Raw genomic sequence first — 23,903 nt, forward strand, 5'->3', positions numbered from 1 at the left:
TGTCACCACATACTTCTTCTGCCATTTTATTCCAAGTCTGAGTTTCTAGGTCCTCACTAGTTTCAATAAGAGACAGCGTCCATCTTGTAACTCCATGGCAGAGGGATCTGCTTATTGAAGGCAAACACTGCATTTTTAACCCAAGACTTCCTTTTTTTCCTACCCCACCCCCCTAAAACTCTGACTCCTGACCCCTCTGATTTTACTTTCAGGGGATGTTCAATTGAGGAAGGAAGCAAGTTTGTTTTAATGACTGATCTCCGTTTTAAAAAAAAAGATTGTCTATAAAAATAAGAAGCTTGCCATCAGTACAAAAATTCTGAGATTGACAACCCTACTATAATGGTAACAAGCCACTGTTATTACTTTCTATGTTATTATGTGCGGAAAAACTAAATTGTATTCTTACTCCTTTCCTGATTGTTGCATTTGTGAAGTTTGCCATCCATTCTGCAATACTGATCTTTACGCCGACAACTGTAAGAGATCAAGAAATTTTCAATTAATGAAACACGTTCAAAAAGTAAATTATTTGATCACAAAATAAATTATTTGATATGTCTCAGTACTTTTTTCTTCACAAATTGACACCTTATTTGTGGTAAGTTAAAAACCAATACATCATCAAATATTATTTTAGTCTTACAGCAATTACTTAATTTTTATGAGTACCTAATGAAAACCATAAAACTATTACTAAGGTCTCAATTGTATAATACACTAGTAATGCCTTATTTAGAATATTGTGTACAGTTACCATGTTATAGGAAAGATATTGCTGCTCTGGAATCTGTCCAGAGAAGAGCAATTAGATAAATTCTGTCTTAAAGTAATGCTCTACACTGAGAAGGGTATCCGATACTGTAGAAGTATTCATAATCCTTAATCCTTGACAAAGTTAACCTAGTGAATATCTACATAATAAACAGTAAAACAGTAACGAGAGAACAAGAGTGGATACTATATGGAAGTTCCTTTAAAGCAAAGAACAGGAGACTAAATGGGTTGAATGGCCTGCTCTTGTTCATAGCCATTCTTATGTTATTTTCTGATCTTTATTGGTCGGTATTTAAGATTTTAGGCCATATCTCTCCCACAGTTCGGCTCTTCTTATTTTCTAAGGCAGGCAATATAGTGCAGACATCTCAGTTTTTAAATACTATATTTTTTTTAACTGGACCTTTTTTCTAGTTCAAGAGCCAAATTTATAAACTTCTCTCTTCAGAAATCTTTGTTAGAGCAGTGAATAAAACAAGCAATATAGTGTGCAATGCAAGTTACAGTGCTACAAACATCAATATAAAGAACTATTTATCTGTTCTAAGGTACATTTACCACAAGTCCAGTGAAAAACAAAAAAGGTTCTTAAAAACAATGTTTGTTCTCTAAATATTTTTATATGTCTTATGAATTATTTCCCATCTCCTCATATTATTAAAATTATCTGCTTTGTGGCTATTGCTCAATTTTACTTTTGAAAATAATCCTGTGTTCTTGCCTTTCATTTTCTAAATCTAGACTATGCAGCTGACAAATTACAAATTCACTATACTGTAATATGCACATGAAAATAAAATTACAATTATTATTGTCATGGCTTTTTGCTTTTTTCACAAGTCACTTATCTGAAGGCAATGTGAATGCAATCTAATTTCAGAAATGGGCTTTTACTCAAACACAAACATGTAATATGAAGAAGAATGTTATATATTCTGCTCTGCCATTAAAGCTGTGGTTGGTCATACCTGCTGGTTTCATTTTTTTGCCATCAATGGTCAAATCAACTGCTCTGCTCACCAAGATGCCAGAATCAAAGCCACTCTCCCCGCTTCCTGAGTCAGGAAAAAGTAAAAGCCAAATTCATGTTAAAACCTGCCGATTCCACAATTATGTCTAGCACTTGTTTAAAACCTGTTTTAAAACCTTTTCAATTGCAGGTCATTTCAGGTCAGTAGTAGAATTATTCTGTTCCACCCCTGCAAACATCCCAATATGATATATGTCTTTTCCTTTACAAATACAACCCAAAGGTTTAGAACTCTGTAGGGTATTTGGACATTTCTATAGGAACCTACAGGCTATTTTTTAATGATTGTTAAACCCATGATAACCTTTGAAAGTAAGTTGACCTTTTCTATTTACTCCAGCACATTACATGTCACACCAAATCCAGCACTGATTATTGTGACAAGAGGTATTAATTACACAAGTAAGCTCCATCATATTATTTTTTTAAATTTTCTGTCTCTCTTGTCTGGTAAATGTCAAAAAACGATTTAAGCAACTACTGTTCCAGAAGTACTATTGTAGCATTTTTGCCTATTGAAAAGGACTTGACAATAAATGTGGTGGTTTTAATAGTAAAACTATCAGAAAAATAATACGGAGAAACCATCGAACTATTGCAGAAGACACACTACAGTAGAGATAAAGAGATAAAGATCTGAAGCTTACTGTTGAAATAAGGTGCTGTAAAGATATAGAAATCATTATCCAAGCTTCTTTTGTAGAAGCTAGCCTCATAAGTTTCAGCACTTTCTTTCCAATCTTCCCCAGCACTAAAATGAAAGAAGGGAAAACCTATTTTTAGTAGGGAATCTCAGATTGTAACTTGCTTAATTAATTAACATTTCAATGTTTGAATTAATATATAAAGATTTTTTATAATTCATGATAATTCACCTCTATCATTCAATCTTCTCTTCCCTATTTAAACCCTAACCACACTAACACACTGAATTCCCTCCCCCCCCCCCTCCTCCTCTTTATTTCATGTTGCCTTTTCCTCCAGGTTCCCTCTGGGGGGGTCAGTGAAGCTCACTTCCCCGACCTCAGGATGGCAGCGCCACCTGGACTCTTTCTGGGGAGGTTCTCAAGCGTGAGCCAGGATGGCAGCGCCACCTGGACTCTTTCTGGGGAGGTTCTCAAGCGTGAGCCGGAGGGGAGCCCCTGCCACATTATTCTTTGTAACTTATTTACTAATTCTCGTTCCCTCGGTCCCCTGAGGGCTCATCCCAGTTGCTAGGCAGCGCCTAAGAGTGACTCTCAGCGAGTCAGGGGATTTCTTTCACTTCCTTCTCAAGCAACTTTCTCTTCATTCTCAATCCCTCGAGCAGCGCCTCTTAAAGCGATTCCTCCAGTCAGGGGTCCTTTCTCTTCCCCCTTGAGGGATTAGTTCCCAGTCGTGAGGCAGTGCCTCTCGTGCGACTCTCAGTGAGTCAAAGGGCTATCTCCTCCTTTCTATCCCCTGAGGGCAGCGCCTGGTCATGAGGCAGTGCCCATCAAAGCGACCCTCAAGGAGTCAGGGGAGTCTTCCTCTCCCTTCCCTACCCCTGAGGGTCAAGCTCCCAGTCGTGAGGCAGCGCCTATCTAGTGACTTTCAGCGAGTCAGGGGTGTGCATGTTTTCACACCCTGGAGACTGCCGAGTCAGCCAACCCAATCGGTCACTTGGGTTCCCTGTGCGGTGCTACTTTTCTCTACTTTACTAGCCCCTGCTTCTCCCCTTGAAATATATAATAGATTAAAAATAATTATGGATTTTTTTTTCTTGAAATCAGGGTAAAAAGGAAAAGCTACTAATGTATAACTAACCAGCAACAAATTAAAAATAATAATTTTATTTAATTTGCTACTTTTTCATTCACCATTTTCCTTTATAATATACAGGGTACAAGCATGCTCTACTACAAGTGCTCAGAAGTGGAAAAAAACGTTCTAACCAGACAGTAGATAAAAGTCTCTACAAGGCATATTGTGTCTGTCATATTAATTATACAACACAAAATCTCATATTAAATTTCTCAGTGTGAATTTCCTGTGTCATGATAGTTGTGTATACCATGCCATATTTTTCCAATAATGGGGGTTAATCTGAAATATCCAAACCCTTACAAATTGTAATGGTTCTTACAGTGCTTATGTCACGATCGCTAACCCCTCCTCTTAAGGGCGCTCCAGCCCTTCCTTGTTCCCTCCCATTGTCTGCACCTGTTCCCTATTCCCGCTCCCCCTTAAAAGCCAGACGTGGACCTCACTCCTGGCTTCTCATTGATTTCCGCATCGTGAGAGCCCGGGGTCCTGCTGCGTCTGGCTCCGTTATGGTTTTAACTTTCTGTTCCTGATCCCCTGCCCCGCTGGTCCCGACCTGGCTCATGGTTTTAATCCCTGGATGGATCTCCTGGCTTTGGACTCTTCTCTCTCGTTTGGATTCCCCGTTTGGACTTTGGCTTTGTTTGTTCGCCCGGACTCACTTCCCCAGGACACCAGCTCACCTTGGACACGCCCCCCTGTATCCTGACCCTTTCCTGCATGACTTTCTCCCTCGTGTATCTTCACTATTCTGGATCGCGTCGTCCGCATAGGGCCCGGAAGGAACTGCTACGTGACAGCTTATGATGGCCCTGTTGAACTGCAGCTCTGCATTTTATATTTACAAATTCTAAAAGCATTATAAATACCAACATTTCATTTGAGTGTGAATGTGTGTTTAAATAAGAGGTCCTTACTGATCCATTATAATGGATTCTGAAAATAAACTACAAACACTGTGACGTTCTTGAATATCTGAGTCTAATTCTAATGAGACTACTTTTATAGAGATGAAATCTCTGCCAATTATATAAACGGAATTTATAACACGTTTCTTCAAAAGTGCCACCATTCAGAGCAGAACACTAATTTTGGCTGTCTGTATAATAACATAGTTTTTGTCTTCATGGAGCCATTATTCATGTAAGTCTCTGAACATATAAAAATACAGAGACAGAGTAGAACAGAATCCTGAAGTAAGTGACTTTCCTCAGGCAAGGGCAAATTTAACCATGTGCTACAAGTGATTTGAATTTAGTTTTTCGCCCCTAGTATGTAGCAAGATATTCAACCTATTGTGGACTATCCTAACATACAGGAAGGAAAAGCTTTTAATTCTTAAGATGACATCACTACATTTTGAAAAAAAAAATACTGAGGTACAGCATACCTTTTGGGGTACACTCTTGTGATCCCTCCATCCGTAGCAACAAACCTGGCAACGACTCCAGTTCTATTTTTTCAAAAGAATGCAAACCAGAATGAGAGAACTCCATTTATCTCTGAATGAACCAGTTAGCTTCACAGAACTTACTAAATTATGTAAATAATACTAAAACGTATAGACTTATCCATTTAGCATTTCTAAAGTCAACTTTCCCAGATCCCATGAAGTAGAGGCGCCATAAGTTGCTGATGGTTTTTGTTGAGTTAATTTTCCTGCAGATTAGTCTCAATGCACATATAGATTTTAGAAAGGAAAGTATAAAACACATTGTTTTCATTAATGTTGCTCATTATCTCAAGCATTTTACATGACTCGGGAACTAAATCAGTGCGTTGGTTTGTTTTTTTTTCTGTGACAAATTACTGGTGCAGAGGTTAATTTGTTAAAACAATTCTTTCACAATGAAGCATCATTCAGCACAGAGCAGAACCTGGAGAAGAACTGAAAATTAATTATAACTATATTCAGTCTTGAGAATAGGTGCCAGTTCTCTATAGTGTGAGGTGCTAGCATATGCAGCAATATTTTCTTTTTATTATCCAGTTTCTTATAATATTAGAAGCTATGACCTGTCTCTACACTATGAATACATTCTATGACCCCAAAAACAACACCCAAAGTCAAGACATCTTTTTTCATTGTACATTTAAAGATTATATCCATCAGGAAATAAAAATGGAAGACAATCTAATACCTAGTACAGGTCTTAAAAACATAAATTTCTTACAGAGATTGTTTTTTCCAGTGCTGGACAAGCTCAGATGTAATTCCAGCATCTAGGAGGAGCCTATTGACCAGCATAGCATTGCCTAAAAGAACAAAAATATGTCAGTTAGCATTTTGTTCAATATATGAATACCAAACAAATGCTATGGATGAAACAAATACATCAGCAACCACATCTAAGAGAATAAATGGGTCATTTTCATTACTTCTTTTAAAACTGTCCAGCTCATCTTCTTTCTGATGCTTAGGAGTATCAAACATATGTGATACATATAAACTTTTTTTAGCACTTGCCACCTTTTGTGACTAATCAATATGTTTTTTTGTTGAAACAACAGCCATTTTGAAATGGTCAATATTGGGAAGCAAAAACATTTTGAAGAGAAATCTGCATATTTAAATACACAGGCAGTGTTTTTAGAAAATGGCTTGCAAAACTGCAGCACTTTTGCGCACTTCTGTTGCACTGTGTATACAGTAGCTTTAATTTGGAAACACAATTCAGACTAAGAAGGTTAATATTAGTGTTTACTATCCACTACAATGACTAACATGAAACTAGATGTTCAGGATTTTTAAATTAACAGTCTCTACAGCCTCTAATAGTCACCATTTTCCAGTGAACCTATGTGCAGATATACTGTACAGTACTAATGATATACAATACACCACTGGACCACAGAGCAATGAAGACGTTATACCTCTTCAGCTCTCTTCTTCACAATGACAGCATCACATATTTCTAAACAACCTTGAGCATAAAGGCAGGAGTGAGAATGAGTGGTTAGGGTGGCCCGTACTAGGATAGAGTATAGGATATGCAAAAGGAGATATGATCTACAGTCGACCTTGCCTTGTAGACAGCTACCATCCATTGTGATGTAAAGTATATAGATCTAGGAACCGAAATGTCATATTGTGGAATACGCCACTTGCATTCCAAAGGATTCTCCATCCTGCACTTTGTATCCCAAAGGAATGTGGATAGAAATTCTGACATATCAGAACTAATATGTCATTTCAGTCCTCAATGCAGTTATGATTTCCTGGAGATTTAAAGTCTGCTGCTAGATCTATGGTATTGTATTAGTTTGGTTTTGAGGCAGCTGTTTATAGAAAAGAGTCCCTCCATCCATTTTCAATTCAGGGTTGCAGGGGAGCCAGAGCTTATTCTAGCAAGCGATGGGCACAAGGCAGGATACACCCTGGATGGGACGCCAGTCCATCCCTTGGCAGACACACAGACTCAGATACACACACACACTCACCCCAAGGTCACTTTCTTCAGAAGCCAATTAATCTATTAATATGCTTTTGGACTGTGGGACGAAACTCCATGCGAACACAGGGAGAACATACAGACTCCACGCAGATAGTACCCCAGGTCCGGAATTTAACCGACTGTGCCACCCTAGCTAAGACTGACTCTAGACAATTTGATTCAAGAGAACGCCAGGTACTGCAGTTTGGTGAAGATGGAGAGCAAAGGCAGTGAGGACTACAGGAGTTTTGGAGCACAGAAAGTGTTGAAAAGAGCACCACAGCTCAGAGAAAACTTGGAGACACTGTATAATTTAAAGATTGTGATACAAGGGAGACCCAAACTACCTGCAATGTGACAGAGGTTGAAAGTTAATTGCAGACAATATTAGGGAAAATGAAACAAATAAAATAACAATAAAGTGGTGTCATTAAGAGTCCTGAAAAAATGAAAATGACCTTGGTGATCAAAACACGTGTTTTAGATTTAACTCTTGGGTTATATAAAACGCAAAGCTTTTAAGCTTTTTATCATAAAAAATCAGTTTTATAAGTACTCCCCCAACACTCTTCTATGACTTCATTAAAAAAAATATTTAACACACACTCAGACGCACCTGTCATAACACTTATTACATGTTCTTTTCTCCTTCAAATGCTTTAAATTAAAATTGATTATAAACAGAACCTATGAATTTTAATGTAATTTTTTTTATCTGCTTCACTGAACCTAAGCAAATAAATCTGTCACTGGACACTCTGAATGCCAGAAATAATTAAATTTGATGTATAGTATGAGCTGCAGAAGCAATGAATACACCTAATAAAGAATCTATCCAAATTTTAGCCAATCTGTTAGATACTTATTTATCTTTTTACAGTAACCTACTACTTGCTGCAGTGTCTCTTGATACTTGGAAAGAACCTGAACACCTTTTGAATCCAAACTTGAACAGACCACTGTCTTATACAGAAATCCTAAACACTGGTGTGTCAGATAATATACTGAAAACAAAATTATCATGACTGGGAATCACAAACTTTGTCAAAAAAACACTCATAAAGTGAAATTATATGTTTAAAGTATAGTTATTGTGCCAACAGATCAAATTTCAAAGTACTACATTTGTTATTTTTTAAGTTGTCCTGTCTTTCTTCACAAACACTGTGTAATTGGACGACCATTAAGTGCTGGTAAAACACCAATGCAGTTCATACATATATTACAGATGTAAACCTATATAGCATGTGTGCAGCCATCTGTTCATTAACATAATTTTGGTGTGAAACTCAATCTGTGATGTGTAAAACCTTTAGAAACCAGGCATACACAGACACACTACAGAAACCCAAATCTCAGATGAGTGCTGGTTTTGAAGGGTGACAGAATGTTCCAGGGGAGTTCAAACCTATTTTAACTTTTATTATTACCTTTGATACTTACATGTTGGGTTATTTGGTGTTTTCCTGTCTATAAATTCATTGAAGTCCATAAGAAATTGGGTCCTGTTTTCAGACAGCTTCAGGTCTTTGCAGTACTCTCTGCAGAAAAGAAATGTTTACAAAGACTAATTAAATTTCACTCTAGTTTTTTTGTATTTTTTTTAGTATTTATGCAATACTACAAAATATTAAGTAAAACCTGTATAAAACCATAGGCTGTGAGCAATTATTTATACCATATGTACAGGTATCTGTTGTATAAGTCCAAAACACTGACTGATACGTAAAATGGCACCACTATTTTCAGTCATATATTTAGAGTTTTTTCACCTTTTAACTTATATTTTTATGTTATGTAGTTAATATACTAGAGTACATTACACTGCCTAGTGGTTGGAAGCAGAACAACTTGAGGTGGGTTAAGTAAAAGTTATATATTTTTTACAAAGTTTCTGTAAATGCTTTGTGACAGTAGTACAGCCATTATCATAATTACTAGGCATGCCACAGAAATTTCAGTTGCATGCTGGGTTAATTTAGAATTTTCAACAGACATGATCTGGAGACTAAGACAATAAATCTAATCCACTGACATGAAATCTGTGGTCTCAAGCAGTTTCTAAGTGGGCATGAGTCCAACTCACCAATGGACAATAGGAAATTTGGGGCGCAACTGGATAGTGTATTAGAATGAGGATCTAAATACTGTTAGGAACTCATCATACCACAGGGAACAAATACAGAGTTCAAAAATTACACAATAACTGCAAATAAATGTATGCTTTGTTAAGTGAAGATTATCCACCCATTTTCAGTAATTGCTTAGACAGCTGCAGTGAGCCAGAGCCATACCCAGAAGACATTGGTGCAAGGCATTATAAGATGGATTAATAACCTTTTAAATATCTTCAATTGGTACTATCAGACAAACATTTAAAGAATATTCTCCGGTGTGTTCTCCTGTTCTCAGTTTTAAAAGCACTTACACATATTTTCATTTCTGCCCTCTGGTTCAAGTTTCACTGTCCACTCTGAAGAAGTCTTAGTCCAAAGTCTTTTGTAAAATGCAAAGTCTGTTTTTGTCATAGTATTCAAAGTTGAAAACTGGTGGTGCCTCATGGATGTTTTAATGGAAGCTGCAGTGGTTTCAATATACTGTATTAAATATGTCAGTACAAGCATCATTCCTTCTTTCTAGCTCAGCAGGCAGTTTTGAAAGCACCAGTTTTTAAGATTGGTAATGTGGCATTACAGAGCAAATACAATAATTAGTTTTGTACTGAATTTACCCTGTATTAAATGTCTAATATATTGGGAAACCTATTTGACTCCCGGGTGCAAAAAATTAAGCTAATTCAAAGTGGAAGTAAATTTACTCACCTAGGCGCTATGAACGTGTAGCCATTTTCATTAAAGTTTTCCAGCTGCATGCTTTCAGAGACTGTAAGAGGAAAGATATGTATTAAAATTCTCATTTGTAACTTGTTGCAAAAAATCATGACAATCCCTCTTTACAGGAGATCTCTAAGGTTACAATCTAAACCTCGGATATACTATGTTACTATGTTCACATCCACATCAAATTGGTTAGTAATAACAAATGTGATAGTTCAGCCATGAATAAATAAGAAATCCTAATGTGTGGAATAGAAACATTTATAACAGTATATACAGTATGTATTTACCCAGTTCTTACATTTTGAATGCCCTTACAATAGTGCCAAGCAATGTTCTTCACCAAAACCTCAATTGCCATAAGGAGAGGTATTGCAAAACTCTGGTAAAAGACATTGCGCAACTTGGTTTTCTTTTATGGTTGAAATATTTATGTGCAAAGGCACATTTTTTTTCAATTTCTTATTTTTACTAATAAACAACATTTACTGTTCTGTTGTTAACTTTTGTCAACTTAAATTGTTTTCAGCCCTGTCAAAAAAAACTATTAAAATGTTGCTCAAGCTTTTTTTTCACTGTAACCACTGACATACTGTACTGTAAAGTATATTTATAAATAAGTCAACAGGTAAACGTTTTGGGGTTTCTTGTCATATTATTCATTTTTTTCATTGTGGATAGCCTTTATAATTAAATAGGGACCCGTTTTCCTGATGTTATAGATATTTCAGACATTATTCAGTTTAATATAAAATTGAATTGCCTTTTATGATTCATGAAGCAATTTTTTTGTGCATCTAGGAATTGTACAGTTCTTTCAAATCTCACTCTGTTGGTTATAATGCATATTTGTAAGAGATAAATATTACATTCAATGGTTACAGAGTGTATGATAAGTGCAGTACTCACATGTACTGAAATGCAATGTAATTTCCTTTCATAAGATAGCAAAGCTGTCTAAGCTCTCTTGCAATATGCAAAGCGTGATGCTGAAGTGCAGATACATGCTAGGGCTATCTTGCTGGATTGCAGGGCTCAAGACTTTCAAATACTTTCCTGTTTCCACATGCAGCCTACATCATTTTAGACCTTTACCAACTCAAGAAAAGCAAGTTGGGTGAAATATTGCACCACCAGACACAACAAAATAAATCAGATGATGCACATTGAAAACACAGATATTACTGGATTAGAACAACAGCCTGGAACTGGTATGAACAAAAGGTTAGATGTTACAGGAAAGGACAGTATTAGACATGCAAGGAACGAAAGAACTGGTACAACCACATGAGGAAAACAACCAGCTTGAGAATACTTGCCCCTTGGCCCTGTGAAAATCCAGTAGAGAGAGAGATTAAGGAGGGAAACAGAAAACAGGGTAAAACTACAGGGGTTACAGCAAACAATATTTTATTCAATGAGCATCTCTTGAATAAAAATATTGCAATCTGATCAAGAGGTGTGCTTTAGACAGTAAAGATAGTAAGCTAAAGAAAGCAGGTGTCTGCAGAAATCTAAGGTTTTCTTAGTAGCTTCTGTGGGGCTGTGGTATTTACATATTGCCAGAAATGATGTCTTCTTTCATGAAAAAGATGTAAAATATACATCCTTTTACTGAAAGAGATATGGGCTGCCCCTACCAGAGTCTTAAAATTATTCCCTTCAATGCAGTGCATTGAAACCATACTGCATGTTGTCAAGTCTTTAAGTAATTAGATGCAAGGTTTGTTGCATATTAAAAAAAAACTTCCTTAAAAAATACGTTTTTGAAAGCAAAATCTAGAGTAGAGACAATGATATACTGTAGCATACAATTCCTATGAACCCATATAAAGTACCATAGTTGTGATCTCATATTACAACCTGAGTATGGTTTTTGAATATATTTGAACAGTTCATTGAAATGTTTTCTGTAATCTACTACTGCATTTTATTGTATTGATCAGTGCTCTCAGCATAGTTTTGTAAGTTATGCTGACTTCAGAACTTTGTCATGTACTCTAGTTACTAAAGTTACTTCAAGTTACTCTGACAAATGCCTTTCCAAAGACAAAATGTAGATGAACTGTATTTTGTCAATTTGGTTGAATTCAGAATGCAGATAGCTAATATAACCTACTAAAAACACAGATGGAAAAAATATTTTTCTTTAGAGAATTGATAGTGGTTTAATATACTTTGCATCATTTATTCGGGGTTTCAAGGATTAAAAATTAGTGCAGAAAATAAGGATGCCAAGGGGAGAGCTAGTAAAGGCTCAGTTTTGAGAAGGAAATATGACGTTCTTTTTAAATGTTTTATAGCCTTAAGTCTTATAGTCACACTACCCCTCAATCCATCCATTATTAGAAAATTAACTAATCCTGGAAAGGATCACATCAACCTGGCGTTCTCCTAAAGGCACAGAGTGCATGGTAGATTGTACTGTATACTGGTATGCTGCAGGGCAGGTAGACACTTGCAGCAGGACAGTTTACCAACACTGATTACCCTAGCTTGCATGCCTTTGGAAAATGGGCGAGAACCACAAGAACCAGGCGTGAATCTCACAGTCCCAGTCCAGAATCAAACCCAGGATTCAAGAGCTGAGGGGCAGCTGCGCTGGCTGTCAGGCCACCCCCTCCATCATATAAAAGAAATGAAGATCATAATAAACACATTACCTATTATATAAAGAAATATAATTGCATACAGCTTAATTTAATATATATATATATTGCACTGCAATTCTATATCCAGCATTTAAGATAAGGATTAAGATTTCCATGTTTTTTTTTAACTCTTTTGGGACATGACACATCTAACAAGGGATGTAGTTTCTATGCAGTACTTTTACAATGGGATACAGTCCATTCCATTAAAATGACATGATTCAGGATTACTAACTACAATAATAATAAAGAAAAAGTTTTATAAATAAAATTACAGATAAAGTCAATGTCAAGTATAAAGTCAATTCAGGATCATATGCATTTAGATTGTATATTGTAGAACAGTATTTTCTTTATTTTTAAACAATTATTTTTATATATCTCTTATATATAAAATCAATTTTGATATTTAAACTTAAATTCTTAAACTTTTGTTGTTCAGTTTTACCAGTTACACAGTTTTTTGGACTGTTACTTTGGTAGTTAGAAACTCCAACTTTAAGGATGACAAAATGGCATATTCTGATTGAAGAAGCATTCTGACTGATAGAAACTGGATGGTATGAGGAGTAGACTCATGATGGCAACAATAAAGTGAAAACAGCAATAATGCAAGTTGATTTTCTATATAAATTTGATACCATAAAACATTTAGATTTTTAGACCCTGAAACTCTTTAGAGAGAATCAAACACATAGCTGGGGTCCTGTGACACACCCATCTTTAAAGTCATTTATCATCTGCCACTTTGTAAGAATTACTGCTGACTGGAGGAGTGGCGTGTCTCATTGATTGCTGACAAGCCACAGGAGTCACTGTGTGCCAGAAATCCGAAAGAGCACTGGCTGACTAAGCCCAAGCCTACACTGGGGGTGCTCAGTCAGTTTTGTGTTTTTCCTTAGGGAATTCCAGTCACCATTTGTTAGCAACATGGCCCAGACTCACAATGGCAACATCAATGCTACCAGTCTCAATTTGTATTTTAAAAGAGCACTTTTACTCTTTGAGCCTGATACTGTATGTGACACAATTCCCAACGATTGGTAAAAACCCTGATATATTTCAAGTGGATCTGGTGCTCATTTGGACTAGGTGGCTTTGAGCCATTCACATTAGAGGTAACCTCCTATCCATTTGAGTACCATATGTCCCACACCAGGTGAACACAATGACAATTCAGACTCTGCTCTTGACAAAAAAGTAACTTGAATCAATACCAACTGTCATGGAAAATGTTAATAATGCATGAATGACAAATAATATTGCAACAATAAGACCAATGATAGGTATGTAATATTTTATTGGGGGGTAGCTATAAGACCTTTAAACACAATGCTTACTACAAGTTCAATTTTGAAAAATACAGGAGAAATAATTACCCTCCTTATTTGTCTGCCCTCATCAAACTCATGACTTGGCTGCTAAATAGACACTGTTTTACTTTTTTTGTCTAATACAGGTTATATTTTATCTGCAATTCTTATCTTTTGTTTCTCTCACCACCTCTACCTTGTTTGCATTTCAGAATGAGATGTTTTTCAGTCATCTTACCTTAAAACCAGCCTAAGGATTTATTAAGGATGATTTTACAAGAGCTTAAGTTAAGATTAGGCTATGCCATTGCTACAATACTCCTTCAGGGCACTTTTAAAATTATTTGCAATTGTCAGTGCCTTAAAATGATGCAGACACCCTTAAAGTCACATGATCTAAAATGCATAGAGAAAACGTTGTGGGAATAGAAAAGAGACAAGTGGAACATACAGTATGCATGCATCAGAGCAAAAACACAGTTCATCTAGTCATCACAGGGTGAAATATAGCATACGGCATCGCATACGTGACATTAAAGTCGTATATACTTGTGAAAAACTATTTCATGCACTGCCTTCCGTCTTAAAACTCATGTGTCTTTTTATGGAAATGCAAGCAGTCTAATCGTTGATTAGTAATTGTAATTAGTGATGGTAATTGTAAAGAGTAACTGTAAAGAGTGGTGGCGAATGAATTAAAGTAATTGTTAGAAATGAAACCTATTTTACATGTGTGAATGTTACAAGTCAAACACCGAAGATTAGTGGTTACAACACAAGGCTATACCTCATGTGCGTATAGTGGTATAAAGTAATCAGCAGGAGAAAAAAATATCAGTAAGCACACACAGTACAGCAGGTACAACTACATGAGGAAGGTAAACATCTAAAAAATACTTGCCAAGTTGTGCTGAGAACATCCAGCAGAGAGAGGGAGAAAAAATTGGGAAAACACAAAAAAGGGTAGACAATAGGGATTACACAACAATATTTTATTCAGTATAATATCCATGAATAAAAATATTGTTTTCTGACTAAAAGGCCTACTTTGAGGTATAACAGAAGTTCTCAGCAAGAAAACTAATTTTCTGGAAACTAGTGAACACTGAAGCAGGGTCTATAGGCTGTGGCTTTTATATACAAAATGGCATTCCCACTGTATTATTAAGAATTAAACTGCAATTTTCTATATTAACCAATATTAGCTGGAAACTCTCCTTCTGAGAGAGGTTACAGGTGCAAAACATTCTTTACTGCTTTTAACTTAACATCTTTTTTAGTGAAAATACTAAGAATGGTATTTAGGGAATTTTAAAATACAATGAAAACAAAACTCTACTAAACAGCTAATGAATACTGTATATACCTTAATATATAATGAACATATACTTCAACTTTATAAAAAAATGTAGCAATGTTTAAAGTTTATTTAAAATTTAATTCTATTAATACAACCTTCCTTGTAGGATTTTCTGCTTTCCAGTACATATTTTTTTAAAAAATTGACAATGGTTTTGTTATTTTATGAAACTGAATTGCAGGATCCGTGAGGTTATAGCATATACTGATAATTGTGTTTAATTCTGCAATTCTAACAACATTTTTGATTTCACCATCTCTGCTTTCCCTTCAGACACACAGAAAAAGCCTAACATATTTAGATGAAATACAGAAAATAAAAATACTTACATTACCATGTAAACAGTGAACATGCTGTAAGCAACTCAAATATATACATATTGTATATGATTAACTATATTCCTTAGTCTACAGTACTACACTGTATATACTGTATCTAATGTCCATAAAATATTGTTGATGTTTCCATGTAAGAGAAAATCTTAAAACGAATCAACTCAATGGTCATTTTGATATAATGTTGTTAGTTTCACTGTGGGTGGGCTGCAGGATGTTTATTTGTGTTTATTTGTGTACAGTATGTGATTGCATAGAACCCATGGAGAATGTTAAGATGTCAAGATTAGTGGGGAGAAAGTGCCTAAAAAACAGTGATAAGACAATTAATGGCAGAAATGTATGTACTATCTTCAGGCTTGTCATCTCTGCCAGTATGACACAGTAAACCTTCATATATTATATACCAAATGATGACTGCGATGTAATAATTGCCAGTAATTGCCAGCAGCCATATTAACTGCTTGCCTGCAACTCACAAATAGCAACCAACTGAAGCTCAGCAGGTGTGAGCCTGGCCAATACCTGGATGGGAGACCTCTTGGGAAAAACTATGGTTGCTGCTGGAAGAGATCCTACTGGGGCCAGTAGGGGGTGCTCACCCTGTGGTCTGTGTGGGTTCTAATGTCCCAGTATAGTGACGGGGACACTATACTGTAAAAAGGTGCCGTCCTTTGGATGAGACGTAAAAGCGAGGTCCTTATGGTGCTGTAACTGTAACACTGTATCCTGAGTGACTCTATCCATACAGTAAAGGCACTTGGCTAAGATCATCTGTTCGATCTCAGATCATATCACTAGCTGACTGTGACAAGGATTTGCCAAGCAGCAGCACGCTATTGGCCGAGCATCCCTGAGAACAGGTTGGGACTAGTAGTACAGGTTTCTTTTGGCTCTCTGCAAAACACAGCAGTCCCTGTGGGCTACTGGGCTTCTGCTGGAATACAGTGGTGTTCCTGAAGGATCTCACTTCAGATCGGCACTCAGCCTCTGGTTCGGGGCTGCATTGACAGTGAAGTGTTAAAAGACAAGTGGTTCGAAGGAGTGAGGGTCTGAGGCATCGGCCTGCACCCCCTCATTCTCTACCATGTGAGGTTAGGGGGTTCAGAGCCATGAATGTAATAGCAAAATTGCAAAGGCATAACAAAAGCTAAAACATTGAGTCTGTAATTTTGTTTCAAATAAGTCATGTTGCAACAAAGATAAAACAAATCAATAAAAAAAACTTAAAAATGAGCATTAAATACCCTTATTTGTTCTCATTCTACACCTTTTGTTCAAGGGACTACAAGTATTCAACTTTGTCTTCATCCCCTTAATAAAAACAATAAAATATTTCTTTAATTCTTTAAATGTAAATCATCTTGGAATCCTGTACAAATTAAGATTAGTTGAGAAAATATAAAAAATATATAATACTGTACAAGACACAAGGCAAATCAGCATACAGCAAGTACTGTGGAAACAGGAGATGAAAAGTACAGTTGTACTTTCACAATTAAATATAGATGAGTTTCTGGTAGTGTTATTACTGTAGATGGTGAAATCAAAAGCTGTTATTTTATTATTTAAATTTAAATCTGTCACACAAGAAAAGGATTTAATTTGACAGGTCAGCAACAAAATGTCATACTCTAGCAGTACGTGTAGTTCTCGATTTACATTGCAGATACTGTAATTTCCTGAAAAATACAGATGCTTAAACTGAAAATTAATTCCATGTCCGCATGCATTCTGTGCTCCACTCCGAACAAGAAATCTCAACTCCGTAAATGAAAGCAATTACACATTTATTAATGCAAGTATATAGTTGGATTAAAAGTCATTTTTAAATTTAGTCATTGTTAATGTTTAGAGATTGCTCATGAAACATGAAGGGAACTACACTACCAACTTCACTCCTTTTACTCTTAGTGAGACTTTTAAATACTATTTATTTTGAAGACTCATTGGTAACATTATAATTTCTTTTTATGTACATTTCTTTATTGTAAATTGGTAATAAATCATTTTCTTTAGGTAGGGCTTTTAATGATTATTACTTTTTCTTTAATGGTTTTATTTATTGAATATTATAGATGACAATTTTGTTTATCATTGTCATTTTAAACAAAAAGCAAAGTTTTATTTATATGTTTGTTGCGTTGAATTTAATTTTGAAGATTTTGTTCACACCATAGCGAATGTTTTATTTTAGATTTCATACAATATAAACTGTGACAGAGTGGCTGTAAAACAGCACTGCAATTCTGCCTGAGGTCACCAGATATCATCAAAGCCCTACCTTAAAATAATGCCCACATGAGGATATATATAAGAAATTATTTACATAGGAATTCTGCTAAAACACAGGTGTCCTGGATCTAGTAGCACTTGTGTAGCACTTAGGAAGGAAAGCTAATCTGCTTTTGGACTTGGAAATTAGGAGCAGCTGATGATTTATGGGTTTGTCAAATAAGAGACTTGACAGTGATTTAAAAGTAGTTCCACGAATTTGATTCCTTTTTCTTCTCTGAGACATAGCAGTGCCTGCAATAGCAGCACCGTTTAAGCTAAAAGTGTTTTCCTACAAGAGATCATACAGAGCAGACGTCCAGCGGAGGAGCCGGACAGGTGAGTTCATTTTCTAAAAGAGAACACACTGTGAAATGATGAAACCCGAAGAAGGCTCCACAGCCGAAACGTTGTGTTTTCTTTCTCCTCTTTTCAGCATGGAATAAACCTATTACTGTACTTGCTCCTTTGCACACTGTGAAACATTGTGTTCAACAAGCCTTGAGGGGCTATTTTAGTGAATGTTTAGAGAAAGGTTTTACTCGCCTGAGGGTAACCTTGTCAGAAAATTTTAGGCACTGACCAAGAAATATACATCTTATAGATTTAGTTTAGTATTTAGAGATGTCAGTGTTTGGAAGAACCCAAGCTAATGCTACTCAACCCTTGGCATATATTATCTCAAAAACTCCCTTAATTTGCATGCCGCTGACAACTGCCAAGCATGTTAAAGTAAGAATTAGTAAAGAAATGGTATATATTTTAAAATAAGCATTATCTTTTTTTCTGCAAATTAAGAGCAATTAAATCGAGAACTACTGTATCTGTATGTTTTAGTTAGCCCAAGAATCACTTTCATCTTCCGACTCGCTGAAGCAAAAAGTACTGCAAGAAATATAGTTTGCCCTATTGTATGATTTCAATGCTTAACTAAAACAATTGTTTGATTTTCAGTATTGATGAATCCGACTCTATCCTGAAGAAAGTTATGGGAACACAGAAAAGACATTACGTCAGTACCAAAAAGTGAAATCTGATTTACAGCCACAGAAACCACGAGGGAAAACTACAGCTGTCAGGAAAGATGTTTTCCAGCTTTGGATTCAGGGCCCTACCTAAGGAACCTTCTGGAACGGACAAAAAGGAAGGGAGAAAAATGTCTGCAATACGCAAAAAACATTCCCTAATTGATTATTTTAATATGGGAAATGTTACACAATGAAACAAGTGGGATTCAAGAACAGGCCAAGGTGCTGAAAAGGGATTTTAAAGCTCAAAAGCTTTAAGAACTATACGGAATCCCTGTTTAGGCTTCACTTTCTCAAACTCACAATGGGGTTTATAGCCAGTATTTTCTTTTGTCTGGATTTACAGCTAGAACAAACATAAGTTTGCCATTGTCAATTTCAGCAAAGGTTTAAAACAGAATGTTGGCTCTTACTGTTAAGCAATTTAGGATAATGCAGCAACCCATGATAGGACTGAAAATCGGAAATAATTATACTGTAGAACACACAGACAATGCATGTACAGATCTACAGTTTATTTTAAGACAATTGGTTTCTTTGCTAGAAAATGTAACCTGCACTGAAATAACTGAAAAGCAGTCTACTAAATACCAAAATGTTATCTAGGAAGTATTAAAGGGGTGAAGGGGTCGACTTGTCCTGTGTTATGAGATTTAATATACAGTATATTCTTACTGAATATACCTTTCTAAGTAGTACAACAATGAACCTTCCAAATGTTTGTACCTTACCCATCTAGTGAAAATACCCCAGCAACAGAAGATACAAGTGAATAATTATTCTATTATTGCATAGCAAAAGGAGGAAAGCAATTGGTACTCACAAGGATTATAGCAGGATTAGGTAGAATGCTAGTAAGACCGGTGTGTCTTTCACTTTAGAATCACTAAATTTCTCTACACAAACTAATCTACATATACTGCACATTCTTAATAAAATGCTATTGTACACTGCTTCTAAACATATAGAAACAAAACCTAACACAGTTTCTGCAATACTTACATTTAGCTTGTGTAATAGTGTCTCCAATTCTTGCACGAATATAGTGTAAACTGTATTCAGGCAATGCCATTGCCAAGCTGTAAAAGACATTGTATTTGCAATTGTTAAACATTTATATTGTTTTTTTATGTTCAAATAATTGTGGAAAAAGGTGACGCAAATATGAAAAATTCTAAACCTTTGAAATACCCTACATCTCATTATCATGTATAGAAACATGTTAACAAGGGAATAACACACAAATGATGGGTAAGACAATATCTTATGCTGTATTGAAGGGACATGAATGAGAGATGAGAGGGAGAAATATAAAAGACTTAATAAATACAGGTGATAAAAGAACAGCTTTTTGAGCTTGCCTGATGTTTATGAATATGCTGAAGATCATAAAATAAGAACTATAATGAAAAATTAATGCCTATTAAAAATAAACTGGTAACCAAAAACTAGCTAATGATTCTTAATTGGAACATACAGTGCATCCTTATTTCGTCAATAAAACTATGAATAAAAAGCAACTTCAAACAAAAGTCTGACTTGGCTTGTTTACTAACACTAGCATAATTTTACAAACAACAGCATTTGAAAAGAAACAAAATATTAGTTACATATTTTTATATTCGGCAATGGTGTGGATTGGGAGCATGAACAGCATTTACCACTAACTGAAGCATGATGCATCTGCTTAAAAGTATTTTTTCTATTATACTATGTGGTTAGGAATCCTTAGGAGCACATAAAACTTAAAACTTCTGTTGTTTTCCCACAGTAAATAATACTAATAAAATACCAGGGGACTGAGGAGCTTGTGACACCAGTAACTTGTATTACCAAGAGGCACAGCTAAAAGTGTACCAATATGTACTGTATGATGGGAGGTACACACAATGACATTTTTAAGATTTTACATGTACAAATTGTCCATTTAGAAGAAATAAACACTTTGGTGATAATTGGAATACGTGTGCTTAAAGACTGTGAATGTTTCTCACTTACAATAATGAGATCTGACTATTTAAAACTAGGTCACTGTGCCAGTGTCCTCAAATGTCATGGGCGTGCAGCCTCAATAATCACGATTCCCCACAATTTTTATTAAGCATTTTATCAGTCCTGTGGTTGGATTTTTCCTCCTCAGTCCTGGGGCTTCACTACCCTGGGTGACTATACTAACCATTTTCTCCCATGCCGATTAGAGTCAGCATACCTGCAGAACCCTCCATCCAGCCTTCAGGGAAACTCTCAGCTTCAGTTTGAGACAGGGGAATTTCCTTTCCTCAATCCCCTCTGGGACTATCGATGAGTGTATTTCTCCTCACAGGGAAATTTCTCGGTACTTCTCAGGGGTGAGACAGGGGCTCACTTCCCCCCGATTTCCTTCCAGGATCTATTCTTTACTCAGCTCTAGCTCACCAGAGTGCTCTCTGGCTACTACCTCTCTTCTAACCAGCTGGCTTACACACCACAGGACGACCTTGCTGCTGCCTCACTTTTATCCTGCTGATTCTCAAAGGTGCTTTTTCTGATTCTCCCTTCATGGGGTCTTGAAGCCCCAGCACACCAAACCATCTCCGGTATCAACCTTCCTCTTTCAAGGTAAAAACGTCCACCATGGTCTTTTCTGTCCCACACCCATGTTTGACCTGTTTCTTGTAACCTGCGTACTGTAGCTACACCTGTTTGGATTAGCTACTAACCAATCATGGAGCCCCCGACACAGCAGCAGTTGCGTTTGCCATACTCTGCTTTAGAATTAGTCTACTTACAGTATGTTCCTCAATTTTTTAGGATTGAAAGAGACACTTTCAAAAAAGTGAAAAATGAGTACTTAGTGTACCACTTTTGACGAAAAGCACAGAATACCAGAAAATTCTTCTCTCTGATTACGTCTAGCTGTATAGAGCTTGGCATTTTATTTAGTTTGCACTTTGAATGCAGAATGATTTTGACTGAACTTGTAAAGGACAACCAGCTAATGTAGATTAGCACATAGTGTAACAAGTATAACAATACCTGCTAGTTGCAAATTTGACAGCTCCTCACTAAATCAATGAAGTAGGGAATTTGCAAGGCCAGAAATACTCATGAACAGGGTTTCGGGATACTCAAAATAATTCCCAATTTCAGGAAAATAACAAAAAATACACAGGGTAAAATAGAAAAACAATATTTGCTAGTGTATATTCAGTGATACACAACAAGCTCAAAACTGTACCATTACCTGTAATCTGTTCCATTCACAGGTGCCCAAGTATATGTTCTGTCGCCTCGGTCAATGTACCTCTGAAAGGAATTAAAATAATTAAGAAAAAACAGCAAAAACTTTCAAATAAAATAAATGCCATTTCTTTCTCCATACAAATTCTAAACCTCTGCTTCTAAAATGACTGATAAACACAGAGCACTTCTAAAGGCCTTCCTATTTAGAAAGGTTGTGGGAACCCATTCATGTTGTCACAACCTATATCCTACATTCTTTCCAGAAAGAAGTCAAGCTGATCCTTAGATCAACTAGATGCTAGAAACCAAAACAAGCTAGGTAGGCCAAATGACCTTTTAGATTCAATGCAGGTTATTAGCCGAAAGAAATTAACTTGCATGTTTCATTGCTGTCAACGTTTTTCACACATTAAGAGTCACTAAAACTTCTGGGAACTTGTAGCATATGGAGTATTTGCATATTTCCATTGCTCATTCTGTCACAATCGTTTTCCCACGTAATGCCGGGATACTAATGAGTACCAGGAGGGCTGTAGTAATGAACAGATCAGCAAGTTGATCATCATTAAGCATATCCATGCAAAGACCTTATAGATCTCTGCCAACAGGCTGCCACCCAGGGGCCAGGAAGTCACATGCACAGGACACAGCCTTGCACACACTCACTGAATGGGGAGAAATCTCTGGTACTCCCTGACTCAGGACCCACATTTCAGCCAGAAGTAGCAGACACTCACACACAATGATAGCACAGAACACTGGGGAACACAGACAGGACAAAGGCAAAACAGAAAGCATGCAAATTCATCTGTTTATATTCTCTCAAAGTCCAGGGTCATGCTACTCCGAACTCTTAATAAGCACAACTTACACATTTTTATGGACACTATTTACAGCAATAACTTTAACACGTGTGTATTTGTTTTGTGGAACCTTTGGTATGAAAAAATAATGTCCTGGCCCAAGAAAAAAATGACCTACTGTATTAGAGAATCAGGGGTAAACAAAGGTTATATTTAATATTAGTCATAGAAGTTTAATATTTCCATTAGTTACTGGGTTGAGCTAGTGTCAGAATACTGAGAAGAGCAGATAAAAGTGAGCATAAGGAAACAATCTGTATATGCATCTTCTGACAGCACTACATAGACTACTTTATTCTACATGCTGAGAGAAACCAATACCTTAAACACACCAAAAATCTGAAAACCCTATCCTAAAGAACAACTGAAGACTGTATATCTATTTCAAGAAGACTGTATTTCTATTTTTTATAATCTTTATTTTCAATTTGCCATTACTATTCTTGTTTGTGGTATTCTTGCTCACTACTGTATTTCATGATCAATGAAAATTCTGGATGTCTGAAAAAGGACTTCTTTGTAACCACTGAGCTCAGACAGTATCATGTTTGACATGTTGCCTATTTTCCTACTGTACTAAGCATGTGGGAGATGTTGTTATTGTTAGTATTGCTCTAGTCCAAAACATTTTCACTGTCTAGTTGAGTTACACTCATCTGTTTGGAATGTGGATGATTGTTGCTACTTTTACTGATTATGGTTCACCACTTTAAGCATGTAGATAAACTAAGATGTATCATCGGAAATCACTTTCTCAGATGTTGTGCTCTTCAACTCTCCAAAAAAAGAAATGTTTATGTAAAATAACAAAGCACAGGTATTTCAAAAGTAAATTCACTGGTCCCAGTTGAAGGTTTGAGGGTAGTATTTCTTTTTTTCCTCAAGTCCGTTTAAAAAGCAAAGATATGTGATTTTTTTCCTGAAATGTTGTACTGTAGCAAGTTAAAAATGCACTTCTGGCCTAAGATGTTGTTACACATTTTGGACGTACTTTGAT

The 23,903-nt window shown here is 36.1% G+C and overlaps 1 protein-coding gene across 7 annotated transcripts in view; it reads right to left on the bottom strand.

Moving 5' to 3' along the window:
• Nucleotides 1-23,903, bottom strand: part of cacna2d1 (calcium voltage-gated channel auxiliary subunit alpha2delta 1) — a 244,803-nt gene that overhangs the window by 14,540 nt on the left and 206,360 nt on the right. For 5 of the 7 annotated variants that reach the window (XM_088923200.1, XM_088923198.1, XM_088923202.1 and 2 more), the window contains 9 exons: nt 22,045-22,106; nt 19,824-19,900; nt 9,846-9,906; nt 8,467-8,564; nt 5,764-5,845; nt 4,980-5,042; nt 2,455-2,558; nt 1,746-1,838; nt 410-477 (listed from right to left, as the gene is read on the bottom strand). In XM_088923200.1, coding sequence (XP_088779326.1) covers nt 410-477; nt 1,746-1,838; nt 2,455-2,558; nt 4,980-5,042; nt 5,764-5,845; nt 8,467-8,564; nt 9,846-9,906; nt 19,824-19,900; nt 22,045-22,106 — 708 coding nt within the window. The remainder of the gene's footprint in view (nt 1-409; nt 478-1,745; nt 1,839-2,454; nt 2,559-4,979; nt 5,043-5,763; nt 5,846-8,466; nt 8,565-9,845; nt 9,907-19,823; nt 19,901-22,044; nt 22,107-23,903) is intronic. The other 2 variants (XM_088923201.1, XM_088923199.1) reach the window with 1 other exon arrangement.

Source organism: Atractosteus spatula, chromosome 8, assembly GCF_055471065.1.
Source record: "Atractosteus spatula isolate fAtrSpa1 chromosome 8, fAtrSpa1.hap1, whole genome shotgun sequence".
NCBI classification, from domain to species: Eukaryota; Metazoa; Chordata; class Actinopteri; order Semionotiformes; family Lepisosteidae; genus Atractosteus; species Atractosteus spatula.